The sequence below is a fragment of the Neophocaena asiaeorientalis genome, unplaced genomic scaffold (genome assembly GCF_003031525.2).
Source record: "Neophocaena asiaeorientalis asiaeorientalis breed wild unplaced genomic scaffold, Neophocaena_asiaeorientalis_V1.1 scaffold217, whole genome shotgun sequence".
In the NCBI taxonomy this organism is placed as follows: Eukaryota; Metazoa; Chordata; class Mammalia; order Artiodactyla; family Phocoenidae; genus Neophocaena; species Neophocaena asiaeorientalis.
This window is the reverse complement of record NW_020172293.1, coordinates 1,796,539-1,811,239: the sequence shown is the minus strand read 5'-3', so window position 1 is coordinate 1,811,239 and position 14,701 is coordinate 1,796,539. Positions and strand designations below refer to the sequence as shown.

General features: G+C 37.2%; 1 protein-coding gene across 1 annotated transcript in view; it reads left to right on the top strand.

The window, feature by feature from the left end:
- GPR158 (G protein-coupled receptor 158) overlaps positions 1-14,701 on the top strand; it is a 300,753-nt gene that overhangs the window by 260,178 nt on the left and 25,874 nt on the right. The window contains exon 6 of the mRNA XM_024766198.1: positions 1,145-1,254. Coding sequence (XP_024621966.1) covers positions 1,145-1,254 — 110 coding nt within the window. The remainder of the gene's footprint in view (positions 1-1,144; positions 1,255-14,701) is intronic.

The following is a 14,701-nucleotide window of genomic DNA, read 5'->3' as shown; positions in this document are numbered from 1 at the left end:
ACGCAGTAGCAGATGAGAGGTTGTGCATACCGTGCTTTCACAGGACTTTTGACCATCCCCCAGAGTTGGCCACTTGTTCCTTTGTGTCCCATGGAGCCTGCACAGATGTTTATCACAGCACCTATACTGCTTTGATGCAGTTTCTTCTTTCTTTCTTTATTTATATACATTTAACTTTATCTGTTTATTTTATTTTTGACTGCGTTGGGTCTTCGCTGCTGCGTGCGGGCTTTCTCTAGTTGCAGTGAGTGGGGGCTGCTCTTCGTTGCAGTGCACGGGCTTCTTATTGCGGTGGCTTCTCTTGTGGAGCCACGAGTTCTAGGTGCGCGGGCTTCAGTAGTTGTAGCACACGGGCTTCAGTAGTTGTGGCTCGCGGGCTCTAGAGTGCAGGCTCAGTTGCTGTGGTGCACAGGCTTAGTTGTTCTGTGGCACGTGGGATCTTCCCGGACCAGGGCTTGAACCCGTGTCCCCTACATTGGCAGGCGGATTCTTAACCACTGCGCCACCAGGGAAGCCTCCAATTTCTTCTTTATATGGCTCTCTTCCCTTTCTTATTGGCCTTTGTACCCATAGCATCTAGTATATTGCCTGGCTCATGATAAATGCTTAATTAATATTTGTTGAGTGAAAACTCTGGAGTGAGAAGCGAGGAGTTAGTGAAGTGATGGAGCCAAGTACTCAGTGAGGTAATAAACATGGAGTGATAGATGATGGGGGGATGGGGTGCATTACAGGATAATCCTCTTAGGATATTTCAGACAGGGGAAAGGTATGGCCGGAAGTGTGGAGCAGGGATAGGCACGGCTCCAGCTGAGAAAGGCAGTGGAAGCTCGCCTGGCTGGCCCACCTGGGGAAGTAAAGGAGAGTGAAGCTTGGACATACCAAAAATTTAGAGGCAATTGCTAGAAACTCCTGAAAGCTAGAATTAAAGACTTTAGATCTGACATGAAAGCAATAAGGAGACTTTATAGTTCTTTGTTTTGGACAAAGAATGATCAAAATAATATTTTAGAGTTTTATTCAAATAAATATGTTCTCATGTCAAAATTCATAGTATTAAACATCAGACTGTGAAATACTGATTTTAATCTGTGGGTCATCAGCTGATCCTGAAGGTCTCTTTCTTTCTCTTCTCATCCTACAGGTTGTTATTTTGTACTTTGAGCCAAGCACATTTCGCTGTATTCTCCTAAGATGGGTCCGTCTTCTCGGTTTTGCTACTGTTTATGGAACAGTCACTCTCAAGCTTCACAGGTATATTATGTTTTATTAGTTTTCATTCCCATGGGAGGATCAAAGTGTTTGGCTTAGCATGTAATTGCAAGCTCAGTCAGCCACTTAAATGGTTAAATTTCAGAAATTTAGATAGGAAGATGATATATATTTTTTATTTTCAAGACAATATCTTTAGGATTCTCTAGGAAAGTCTTTAATACAATTGAATTTGAACAACATGCTTTAATAGAATGTGCCATTGGTTATGGCAAGGTTAATTCTGAATAAAAAATAAATTTAAAATGAATGTGAAACAGTATTTACTAGCTAAGAACAGGAAGAAATACAAAGACAATACAGCTGAAATAATAATCCAAGTCCAGAGCTACCAAAGAATCCTGTATAGTAGAATTCAGCAATATGCTTAGCTAACAAAAGCTATTGTCCTCCATTCCCGAGTTCCATGCCCCAGGGTAATCCCACTGATATTCTTTGGATGAATTTCCAAAAAATAGTATTCTTGGTTTCCCTTCTTAACCAGTAGGCTCCAGTGATTATCAGCCTTATAAATTGGAGAACACTGTAAATTCCCTTATACTTTAGTTTCAAAATCACCTACTTTTAAAAAGTATATGATAAGTACTAGCAAGAAAGAGACAATAAAATAAATTACCTATCCAGAAAGGCTGGGAATAGCTGGAAATGATTCCAGGGCTTTCCCTTGCCTCCTCTTTCCAAGTTTTCTCAGCGTAGTGGTGCCAAAGAGCATAGGAGTTAAAGTATAAATCTCTCCTGCAGGGTAACACTGTAGTTCTATAGAGGAAACCTTTTACGCTGATCAGCTTTAACGCTGTTTTAATAGTCACAGTTTTCATGCTAATTTGACCGTAAGTATTTCTCAATAAATGTATCTTGATATGGCTCATAAAACAGTTTATCTTAGATGCCATAATATGTGTTATATTTGTCTTTAAATGCCACCCCTTCACCCTTTCTTGAAATGTGATCATTATACTCTCCATTACACAAGCATCTCCATTTCTTTTACTATTTTTTGGTACTTATTTTAATAACTGGGAATGCTCCAGATTATCTTTTTGGAACAAATGTAAATGTCTTTAACTCTCAAGATCCTTTCTTATATATGTCATATAGTACAAAGTTTATTGGACTGGACTTCAGGAGGTCCAGTTTAAATCTCAGTTTAGCCTAGGAAATCATAGCCCTCTATTTACTACAAAAAAAATGATTAGACTAATCTCTCATGGTCTTTCTGATGCTCACTTTATTCTTTCCACATCATAGCACACTTTGCTCTTGTGTCCTGTTCTTTAAGTACTTTCCGGTTTCCATTCCTTATATGATAACTGTGTTTCAGCTGGTGCTCGCTAAAGGAAATGAGAAATCATTGACAGCCTATAATGGACAATAAGACTTCTGGAATTCCCAGAAGAATGGGTGGCCTCTTGAGACTTGAGAATGACCTCTCTCCCTATGAGTCTAGGCCTTAACATCTATTGGGTCCTCTATTATATGATACAGTTTGCTTATGTAATTATCTTCTTCATTTTTACCTAATTTACCTTCTCCTTGAAGTGAGGTCATTCACAAGTGAATCCCCAGCTCTTAGCACAATGAATGACACATGGCAGGTGCTTAATGCATAATAGTTGATAAGTGAATGAATGAATGAATGTCAGATGCAGACTTGGAAGCTGCTTCCCACAGTTCCCTCCACACGTAAAGCATTCCTATTTCCCTGACTCACTGTGTGCTCTCAAGTGCCTGAAACACATGACACTGCGGTCTATGAGAGGCTGTTTGTGGGACAAAAACACAGTATTAAATAACACTGAATCACAGAGTAAGAAAATTCCTTCCATTCAGGTTCTCTTTCCATCCTTCTGATTATTTCCAGGAGAAGAAATAGTTTGGAAATAGTAGGTCTTTAACACCTGCCGAACAGTTGCTAATTTTCCTTTACAACAAAGAGTGGATCAAGCTTCAGGCTCAGAGCTTCCCACTGCAATACTATCTAGATGAAATTTATTATCTTTATTTCACTGTATTTATTTTCATAGTTACATTCTATTTATGGATTACCTACCAGTTTTTCATTGAAAGTAGCAATATAAAGTTTTCTTTAAAATATTTTAAAGATTTTTTTTTGATGTGGACCATTTTTAAAGTTTTGTCAGATCTGTTGCACCACTGCTTCTGCTCTACGTTTTGGTTTTTTGGCTGCAAGGCATGTGGGATTTTAGCTCCCTGACCAGGGATCCAACCTGCCCCCCACCTGCATTGGAAGGCGAAGTCCCAACCACTGGACCACCAGGGAAGTCCCTTTAAAATATTTTAAAGCAATAAATAGAAGTTGATTTAAAGAAAATGTTAGTTGGTACACAGATACAGGCAGAAATCTTGAGGGTGGCATACAAATGATTGGGATTTGGGAAACTAGATTACTTCCTCATTCTTTTCTTTATTTTAAAGACTGTAATTAAAACGATTTTCTCTCCGACTGTTTGTCTCTAGAAGTCATTGCAGTGAAGAATTACCTACTGAAGGCTTAAATCGAGTGGAAACTGTTTCTAATTTAATACGCTGAATTATTCATATCCTGTCTGAACCATATGGCTGTATATTATATTGTTTCTCCATATTGTTTAAATTTAACTGATTCCAATATTGTTTAAGTCTATAAACTGAAGAATCAACATCTCAGAGGAATGTGAGCAACCCGATGGAAGTGACTGGCTGAACCAGCTTTGTATTCCCCATCCTTAGTGCTGCATCTTGCCCATTTAATATATTCAGATATTTGTTAAGTGAATGAATGGGTGGATGGTTATAGTGAATGGAACTGCAGGGATGTCTTTGGTTGATATCTCTTATAGTCAAGCAACGTGTTGTCCTCAAGAAAGGACTTTGAAGGTTTTGTAGTAACATGATAGAGAGGAAAGACATAAATCTTTACAAATCCAAATTTGAATTTCAGTTCCGCCACTAATAACTTATACAACCAAGAAGAAATTATTTTAGCTTCTGAGAATCACTTCTCACTTCACCTGTAGAGTTGCTGTAAATCTTAAACATGATTGAAATATTTGTGAAATATGTCAAGTAGAGGGTTTTGGTTGCAAACCACAGACACTGAGGATGGCTAAATTAAGCAAAAAAGGAATTCATTGGAATGATATGGAGAAGGTCACAGACTTGAAGAGAAAGCTAAAGAACCAGGCTTTGTCGGACCTGACGCAAGGTAGCTTGAGGGATCAAGGTAGCCTGAGCTAAGGGATAAAGTCCCTTGAATGCTATTTTCTCATTTTTATAAGAACTTAATTTTTTATTTCAAAAATTTTTTTAAAAGTAATATCTCAAAATAAATAAATAAATAAAATAATAAATAAAAAGTAATACCTCCCTAGGCAGAAAATTCTAAGGCAATTATCAGTACTGATAAAGTGTTCTAGTCCCTTGAGAATAGGATAAGCAGGAAACGCCTGAGTTCTTGTTTTATTTCAGCCATTTCCCTCAAGGCTTAGTAAAATTGTTTAACATTTCTTTTTCTCTTTCCTGATCTCTCACTGATCAATTTTAGTGTTTACAGAATTCCAGTAACTTTGAAAACTTGAAGAAAATATGAAAAAGGAATAGGATCTCAGTCTGTCACTAGAAATGATACCGTTAGCCTAGGACGGGAACTTGAGGGTTTCATTCACTTTTATCAAATCTCCCACCTTTTCCTTTAGTCGTCGCTCCCCACATTTGAGAGTCATACAGCCAAAGACCACCATACCAAGCCAAAGGAAAATTGCAAGTCTTTTGTTTATTAACAGTGCAATACAGAGGCGTAACAAGTTAGGGGAGGTGGTGAAAGTGGTCCAGTCCTTCAGGGAGGAGGATTTTATCACTGACATTGTTTAGAATCACCAGCACATGGTGATGATACAAAGCAGAACAGCTTTGAGTTGTCATTTTTATTGCCTTAAATTCTCTACGGACACTATTACTTGCACCCAGGGCAGACAAGTCCCACCGCCCCACCTCACTGGCAGGCCATTCATGCAATGCAATTTATTTGAACCTAAAACCGTTTGTTTCTCTTTGGAGAAAGAAAGAAGGGAGAACGGGACAGGTTTTAGCTGGCTCAATATGGATCATAAGGAAAAATAGAGCTGCAATAGGCAAAAATGAAGAAGGTTCATTTATAAAAAGAGTTTCCTTCAGTAACCATAGATATGTTTGACTTAGTACATTAATGATGTCGGACAGATCTAAAAGAACATCTGGCACGTCCATGCATGTGTGGGTTCACAGAATACTTGCTATACGTTGGTTGGTTGGTCGGTTGGTTGGTTTTAAGAAACCTGGAAATGCAATATCTCTAGGCTCAGAAAATCTGAGTATATTATCAGGAGGAAAAATGAGGAACTGTTTTAAATGAAAGGGGGTAGAGAAAGATTAAGAAACTTAATGCTAGAAGAACATTTTCCTATTCCCTGTAATATGATTTCTGAAAACAAATTGACTTTTCCTTTTTCTAAGGCTAATCAAGAAAAAACAAAAGACTTTTCTGTACTATATTTAAAACATATTTAAGCAGGCTACAAAAAAACCTTCTTCTGGCTCAGGCCTAGGGATTTTCATTTCATGCATTATTCAGTACTGCTCGCTTTGGATACAGCACAATTTGTAGCAGTTTTCTCTACTGCACTCATTAGCACCAAATATTTACACTTTGTGGGAATGGATAGATAGATAGATAGTTTTGTTTCCGAGTAAATTTTTTTATTGAAGTATGGTTGATTTACAGTGTTGTATTAATTTCTGCTGTACAGCAAAGTGATTCAGTTATACATATATACATTCTTTTTTGTATTCTTTCCCATTATGGTTTATCACAGGATATTGAATATAATTCCCTATGCTATACAGTAGGACCTTGCTGTTTATCCATTCTGTATATAATAGCATACATCTGCTGACCCCTGCCTCCCACTCCACCCCTCCCCCTAGTAAATTTTGAAAGTGACTGGAAGATATTTATATTTATTTATTTTATGTATTCTTTTAAAGATATATAAAATACAGTAAGATACTTTAAATTTTTTAAAGGGCAAAAGGAAGAAAATCTTTTTATCCATTTTCCCAATGACTAATGATGTTATTTTCAGCTGTTTATTGGTCATTTCTACATCACTTTAGAGAAATGTCTATTCAGGTCCTTTGGCCATTTTTTTTTTTTAATAAATTTTTAAAAATTTATTTATTTTATTTTTGGCTGTGTTGGGTCTTCGTTTCTGCGCGAGGGCTTTCTCTAGTTGCGGCGAGCGGGGGCCACTCTTCATCGTGGTGCATGGGCCTCTCACTGTCAGGGCCTCTCTTGTTGCGGAGCACAAGCTCCAGACGCGCAGGCTGAGTAGTTGTGGCTCACGGGCTTAGTTGCTACGCGGCATGTGGGATCTTCCCAGACCAGGGCCCGAACCCGTGTCCCCTGCATTGGCAGGCGGATTCTCAACCACTGCGCCACCAGGGAAGCCCCCTTTGGCCATTTTTTAATTGGGTGTTTTGTCTTTTTGTGTTGCATTGTATGAGTTCTTATATATTTTGGATCTGAGACCCTTATCTGATAAATTATTTGAAAATATTTTCTCCGATTCTGTGGGGTTTCTTTTTTACTTTATTGCTGGTGTGCTTTGATGCACAAATTTTTTATTTTTATGCAGTTCAGTTTATCTGTTTTTTCTCTTGTTACATATGCCTTGGTATGATATTTAAGAAACCATTGCCTAATTTCAGATCAGGAAGATATATACCTCTGTTTTGTTCTAAGCATTTTATAGTTTTAGTTCTTATATTTGGGTCTTTGATTCATTTGGAATTAATTTTTGTATATTATGTGAGGTAGAGGTCTAAATTCATTCTTCTGCATTTGGATATACACTCGTCCTTAGGACCATTTGTTTAAAAGATTTTTTTTTTGGCTGCACCATGCGACTTGTGGGATCTTAGTTCCCCGAGCAGGGATTGAACCCGGGGCCACGGCAGTGGAAGCACCGAGTCCTAACCACTGGACTGCCAGGGAACGCCCTTTTTTATTGAATAGATTTTTTTTTAAGATAATTTTTTCTTTATTTAATGGTCTTGGCAGTGTTGTCAAAAATCAGTTGACTGGAGATGGAGAGGTTTATTTCTGGATGATCAGTCTTATTCCGTTGTTCTATATGTCTACCATTATGCTAGTACCACACTGTTTTGTTAAATTGACTTGAACCTGTAGGTCAATTTAGGGAATAATGCCATCTTAGCAATATTAAGTCTTTCAATCCATGAACACAGAATGTCTTTCCATTTCTTTAGATCTTTAAAAATTTCTTTCAGTGATGTTGTATAGATTTCAGCATACGCATCTTTTACCTCCTTGGTTAAATTTACCCCTAGGTATTTTTTTGATGCTATAGTAAATGGAGCTGTTTAGTCGATTCCATTTTCAGATAGCTCATCGCTAGTATATAAAAATAAAACTGATTTTTTAATGTTGAACTTGTATCTTACAACTTCACTGAATGTGGTTTTTAGCTCAGATTGTGTGTGTGTGTGTGTGTGTGTGTGTTCTGTAGGGTTTTCCATATATAAGATCATGTCATCTACTAACAGAGACAGTTTTACTTCTCCCATTCCAATATGGATGCATTTTATTTCTTTTTCTTGACCAATTGCTCTGGCTAGAACTTTTGGTACAATGATGGATAGAAGTGGTGAGAGCAGACATTCTTTCCTTATTTCTGATATCAGAAGAGATAATCCGCAAGTTCCTTCTAGCTCTATATTTGACTTGCAACAGTCCTGTAACCCTTCCTTCTTCCTTTATTTTTTCATCATTCTGCCTTATTCTGTCTACTTACAATCAGGTCAAAAGAAAGGAAGATTAGTATGAGATATGAGAGCACAAGCAGGTCACTGAAATGGACAAAAGTACCCATATTTGGGAAGCTGAGTTGTGAGTTTTCCTTCTTATGAATAGCAATAACTTAAAATAGTCACAACAGTTTTACTGAACTTCATGTCTGATAAATGTTAACAATCTGTTTCTGCCTAGGTGATGCCAGTCCTTTTTAATATATACCTAACATCTACCCAGTGACCAAGAAGCAGCTTTAGGTTACTTCTGAAAATGAAATTTTGAGAAATTGTTGAAAAGCTTAATAAACATGAGGGCTTGTGACCATTTAAAGCAAACTGGGAGGGAGTGACTTCAGCCCTTTTGGTGTTGTTCACTCTTAAGGCTCTTTTGTCAAGAATTGAGTGGCTTTATATTTATAGAAGAAAATAATCAGCTCCTACTTTTCATCAGAAGCATTTATTCTCTGGAGTTTCTAAGAAAGTAGTAAAATGTATAGAAATTCAAGTCTAATGGAGAACTTCAAGACTTTAGGATTATTCCGATTAAATTAATAGACCGGAAGACTAGATGGCTTGAGGATGTATATGTTTATTCCCGTTCAGTACACAAAAAAGATGCTGCTAAATCACAAGCAGATGCAGATGTTCTGAAAATGGAAAACTTTCTGTTACTAGAGGCTTTAAATTTTGGTGTCAGCATAACAAAAACTCAAAAATTTATCTGACAGTTTAGAGCAGTCAGCCCATTAGAAAGACACCTGCACCAGTCTTAAGCCTTTTGGGAAACAAAGCTCTCAAACTATAGCCTTCGCCCGAATTTACCTAACGGATTTGTTAAAATACAGATTTCTGGGCCCTAATCCCCAGAATTTCTGACATAGTAGTAGGTATGGATGGGACCCAAGAATTTGCATTTCTAACAAGTTTCCAGATGGTGTTGATGATAGTGGTTTGGGAACCACTAGCCCAGAGCAAGTGGCGTCTCAGATGAGCCATGAAGAAATATGCAGGAATTAGCTAAATTAGGTGTTTGTATTGATGGAGGGAGGGGCAGTACAGGAAGCTGAGGGCAAAGGTTCAGATAGAGGAAACCTGCATATAGTCCACAGAGACCCGCAGGACCCTAGGAAGGGAAGAATAGTGAGAGATGAGCATGCTGAAGCAAGGAGGAACCAATTTTTAAAGGCGTTTTACCTTCGTAAGGTAGCTAGGATTTGGGTGGAGAGCCACAGAAGGACTGTAAACAGGAGAGAAACATGATCAGAGTGCAGTTTAAGAAGATCATGTGGCTTTAGCATACAGTGTGGACTGAAGGTGGGCAAGACCAATAAGGAGACTGGTTAGGAAACTACTGAGGACAGAGGTTGATGACCAGGAGCTGTATAGTGGCAGTGAAAATGGAGAAAAATAGAAGGATTTGAAAGATATTTAAGAGGTAGAAATTAAGTTCTTAATCATGCATTTGGTGTCTGGAATGTAAATGAGGGAGAAGCATCAAAGTTCATTCCTAGGTTTCTGCTTTGAGCAATTAACTGGTACTGGTCATTGAGACAGGTAACACAGTGGGTTAGAGGAGAGAGGAGTGGAGAGAGTGACGATTTTATTTGGGGAACCTGTTGATGTCCCGTAGGTCACTGAGTATACAGATCTTGAGCTCAGGACAGTGATCTAAACCGAAGTTACAGATCTGCGACTCACCAGCATGTACATAATTGAAGCAGAATTGTGGATGGAATTTCCCAGGTATAATCTGTAGAGCAAGAAAAAAAGGTGACTAATTTTAGGAGATCCTTGAGGAACACTATTATTTAAGGGGAAGACTGAGGCAGAGGACTCTGTGACAGAGACTAAAAAGCTGCTGACAGAGGAGTAGGCAGAGAATCAAGAGAACGTGACATAATGGAAGCCAAGTGCCTCCGCCACGCCAAAAGCTGGAGAGAGATCAAGTTAACTAAGGAGTAACAACATCAATTAGATATTTGAAGCAGATAATCGATAACCTAAGTACAAGTCCTTACAGTGGAGTTTTATGAGCTCAAACTAGAAATGTGGAACGTGAAAAAGTAGAGGCAGACATATAGTGACAGCCAATTCCTTTTTTTTTTTATCATTTCAACATGATTTCTATGAATTTCTCTACTATTAATAATGAGAACTGAATATATACTTTAAATATACCTTTTTATATTAAATTCTGGAAATTTTTTGCAGTCCTCTTGTATACATTACTGCTTTCCTTTAGAATAGTGAAACCTTCTGAACAGATGGTAGCTTAAAATTTTATCTGTGAAAAAAGTAGTAGGAAAAGTAATCGATATAAGATTGCATTTTTTCTACAGCTGTATTTCATATAAAAGCATGTCTAAGGATTTCATTTTTAGAACTTGGTTTCTAGGCAGTGAACCCTAGACTAACAAGAGCTCATTTTTTAAAGATATAGCAGAACTTTCTCATTTTATTTTAAGGCAATCCTAGAAAAATGCATCTTATTCCATTTTACAAAAACCAATATCCTGAAATGCTTAGATTGCCGTGCAGAGTTGTGTTATTGTATTTTCTAGTGTTTGAAAGCCAGTAAAAGGAGTAACAGGAGATTCATGAGGGCTCTGCTTTGGCTCTTCCTCTCTGGAAATGAGATTTGGGGATCTATGACAATCTTGAGTTCTCAGATTTTACAATAAATACCCATGGGGTCATCTGGAAAGCATGAAAATTTCTGATAATTTAGAAGTTGGATTTCTTGATTAAAAGACTACCATACTGGGATCATATAGATTTCCTCTGCAAATGACAAACTCATCTGGTTAAGAAGTATTTTAAAGATAGTTATTTAAAAAATTCAATATTTCCTCTCATTGAGGTTTAGAGTTTCTATGTGAAAATCTTCAAGTATCAGAAAAATAAATGATTTCCCACATATTGGCCATGGAAAGAAAATATAAATCATAACTACTTTTCTCTGAAGCAATGGTTCTCAACCCAGTGAAACCCTTCACAGTAACTTGAAAAATCCCTAGGAGTCCCTGTGGGTTGAAAAAAAAACCTTCCCTTCTTGCCAAACATTTCCACCCACTGTCCCTCAAAGACAACGTACATTTCCCTGCTTTGTACTTTGTTATGTGATTCCCTTCAGCTAGGATGTCTCCTTATATCTTCTCCACTTTCCTCCGTTTCTGCCTACTTACTGATAGCCATCAAGACCCAGACCTAATAGCACCTATTCTATTAGGTTCCTGGACTTACTAACTACACACAACACATAATATATGCTGTTTTGTATAGTAGCTATTTACATACTTATTTCTAGTTAGATTGTAAGCTTCTGGAAAACAGGAATCATATCTTATGCCTTCCATGTTGCCTAGTATGATACCTCGCATATGGTTGTCACTACATAAACCTTTGTTCATTATAATTACATTTCAGATATTCATATATAGTCAAGCTAGAATTTGGAACAATTCTCTCTTTTTCTTTTGACCCTAGCCAAAATATAGAAGACCAGAAAAATGGTTCAGATTCCCTCTTTTGAGATCCTAATCATTCAAAATTTAGAATTCATCCAGGTACAACCAGAAACAATTACGTGCACATAGTGGCTACAGGTTTCTCCTACAAAAAATAAGATTGGCACTGGCAAAAATATTAGTTTTCCAAGAAATTTCTCTCATTCCTAGGATAGAGTTTTTGAATCTTGATCTGCTGATTTTAGTAGAAGCCTTCTTAATGGATTAGTGATTGGTCAATTAATGAATAAAGTTTTTTAAAGTAGAAAGGGGTTAAAGAAGTGTATAGATACTGTAATTTAAGATACAAATAATCACTCACCAATATTTTTGAAGTAAGTCCTCTTCTTTGACTGTGGATCTAATCGTTCTCTTTGTAGCATAAATCACTGCAGTGTATTATCTATTGTTCATAGTTTTGGTTCTTTAACTAGGAGTGAGAATCTAAAGAGTTTTTGTTTGTTATTTTTTTTTTTTTTTTGCTGTACGCGGGCCTCTCACTGTTGTGGCCTCTCCCATTGCGGAGCACAGGCTCCGGACGCGCAGGCTCAGCGGCCACGGCTCACGGGCCCAGCCGCTCTGCGGCATGTGGGATCTTCCCAGACCGGGGCACGAACCCGTGTCCCCTGCATCAGCAGGCGGACTCTCAACCACTGCGCCACCAGGGAAGCCCTGTTTGTTATTTTGAGGTAATCTGAGTGTAGACTCCTTCTGGATTTTGGTTTGTTGACCACCGCAATATATTAAATTTTTCCTTACTTTCCCCTAAGTTAACAGTTCTTTTAGTGACTCACCTTTATGGAGTCCTTCCAAAGCATTCAGAATAGAATTTTGTACAAATGTCTCCTTTGCTTACACAGTCAATTTAGTTAACTTATGTAAAATGATAGCAAATACTCTTTTATCACTTATATGTGGAATCTAAAAAATAAAACAAACGAATGTATATAGCAAAACAGAAACAGACTCACAGATACAGAGAACAAACTAGTGGTTACCAGTGGGGAACAGGAAGGGGGGGAGGGGTAAGTTAGGGGCATGGGATAAGTGATACAGACTACTATGTATAAAATAGATAAGCAACAAGGATATATTGTGCAGCACAGGGAAATATAACCGTTATTTTATAATAACTTTAAATGGAGTATGATCTATAAAATATTGAATCACTATGTTGTATGCCTGAAACTAATATAATATTACAGATCAACTATCAAGAAAAAAAGATGATAACAGTGGGCATAATCTGGGGACAAGTACAACTGATTCTTAGCAAGTAGCAATTCAACTAGTTGGAGCAAAAGTGAGGCATACTGGAGAGAGGCATTGTGTTCGCTGCCAGTACTAGCATTCAGCATGACACGGGCCATACTCAGTATGTTTCACCCGGGGAATGGAAAGTAACTGCTAATCTGGTGAACTACAGATCTTCCTTGACTTTCAGTGGAGTTATGTCCAGGTAAACCCATTGTAGATTGAGAATATCTTAAAGTCGAGGATGCATTCAGTACATCTAACATCATAGCTTAGGCCAGCCTACCTTATCCGTGCTCAGAACACTTACATTGGCCTCCACTTGGGCAAAATCATCTAACACAAAGTCTATTTTATAATAAAGTGTTGAATATCTCATGTAATTTATTGAATACTGTACTGAAAGTGAAAAACAGAAAGGTCGAATGAGTATAGCATGGTCGTAAGTGGGTCAGTTGTTTACCCTTGTGACGGTGTGGCTGCCTGGGAGCTGCAGCATCAGGAGAGAATATCGTACCACATATCACTAGCCCCATAAAAGATCAAAATTCAAACTCAAAGTACAGTTTCTACTGAATGCTTATCGCTTTATGCCATCCTAAAATCGTAAGTCGAACCATCTTAAGTTGGGGACTATATGTAGTTAAATGGTGAGTAAAGTGATCTTCTTTTTTTTTTTTTTAAAGTGATCTTCTTTTGTACTCTTACTTTATACTAATACCTTTCTGACATTGTTCCACATAAAAATTGAGGATAAGTATTTTATTCAGAATTCAATAACTTCATGCTGTGTGTTAGGTGAAGGACAGTGGGGTTAAAGATATGCAGGGGGGAAGGATAAATAAGAATCTGCTAGAAAATAACTTTCTTTACTGGATGTGTTATGTTAATTTGAAAGAGCTATCAAAGCCCAGCATTGAAAGAAAAAATAGTAAAATACGTCTAGGTTATTTCAGGTGTGTATGTTTCATTTCCATATTTATAATGACTTTTATGAAGAGTGCATATGAATATTTCATTTAAAATGTTGAAAGAATCAGAGCAGGAAATAGAAAAGTTGGGAAGATGAATTCATTTTTGCCTTTGGGGAATTGATTATGGATACCCTTATAGCATCATAAACCACTCATGGTAGCTTATGTCAAACCACAATATTGTGACCTAAAATATCAGAATGAGAATGCGGAGTTAAAATCAGCTAAGAATATTTTGGAGATGAAATTAAACAAAGGATGGCTGGAAAGATCCCTATAGTAAGGTTGGATTTTGTCTTCACACCATTTTTAGAGATAGAGCAGTTCTTAGATATCATGTCATCCAGTAGGTCTCAACTCTGGCTGTGCATTTGAGTCATATATACAGGAAAAAAAAAAACAAATTTTAAAAATTGCTGTATTTCTTATAGGTCATATCCTCTTCCTTAATGCAATAATCTTATTCAGGGGTATTTAAATACCCTTCTTACTGTTTTCGTACTTATTTTTGGTAATGTGACAAAATGACTATGAAGGGAGGCTATATAAAATGATTTTCAGAAAATACCTTTTATAACATTCTACTGTAAAAAAAAAACAACTGGTTTAAGGAAGTCTTTGACTTAGTATAATATTGTAAAACCCAACTACTCACTTTTAGGACTATTTTTTGATCCGTCAGAAACCCTGTTTGAGCAATGTTTGCCTGTGGATCTTTCTAAGGTTCTGAGAATTTTCCTTGAAATATTAAAACATACTCAAAAGAATTCCATCCTACACAAATCTGTTGACTCACTGACCCCTAAGGCAGGATATTTGTTCTGCTATTGGAAGGTAAACTGGAAT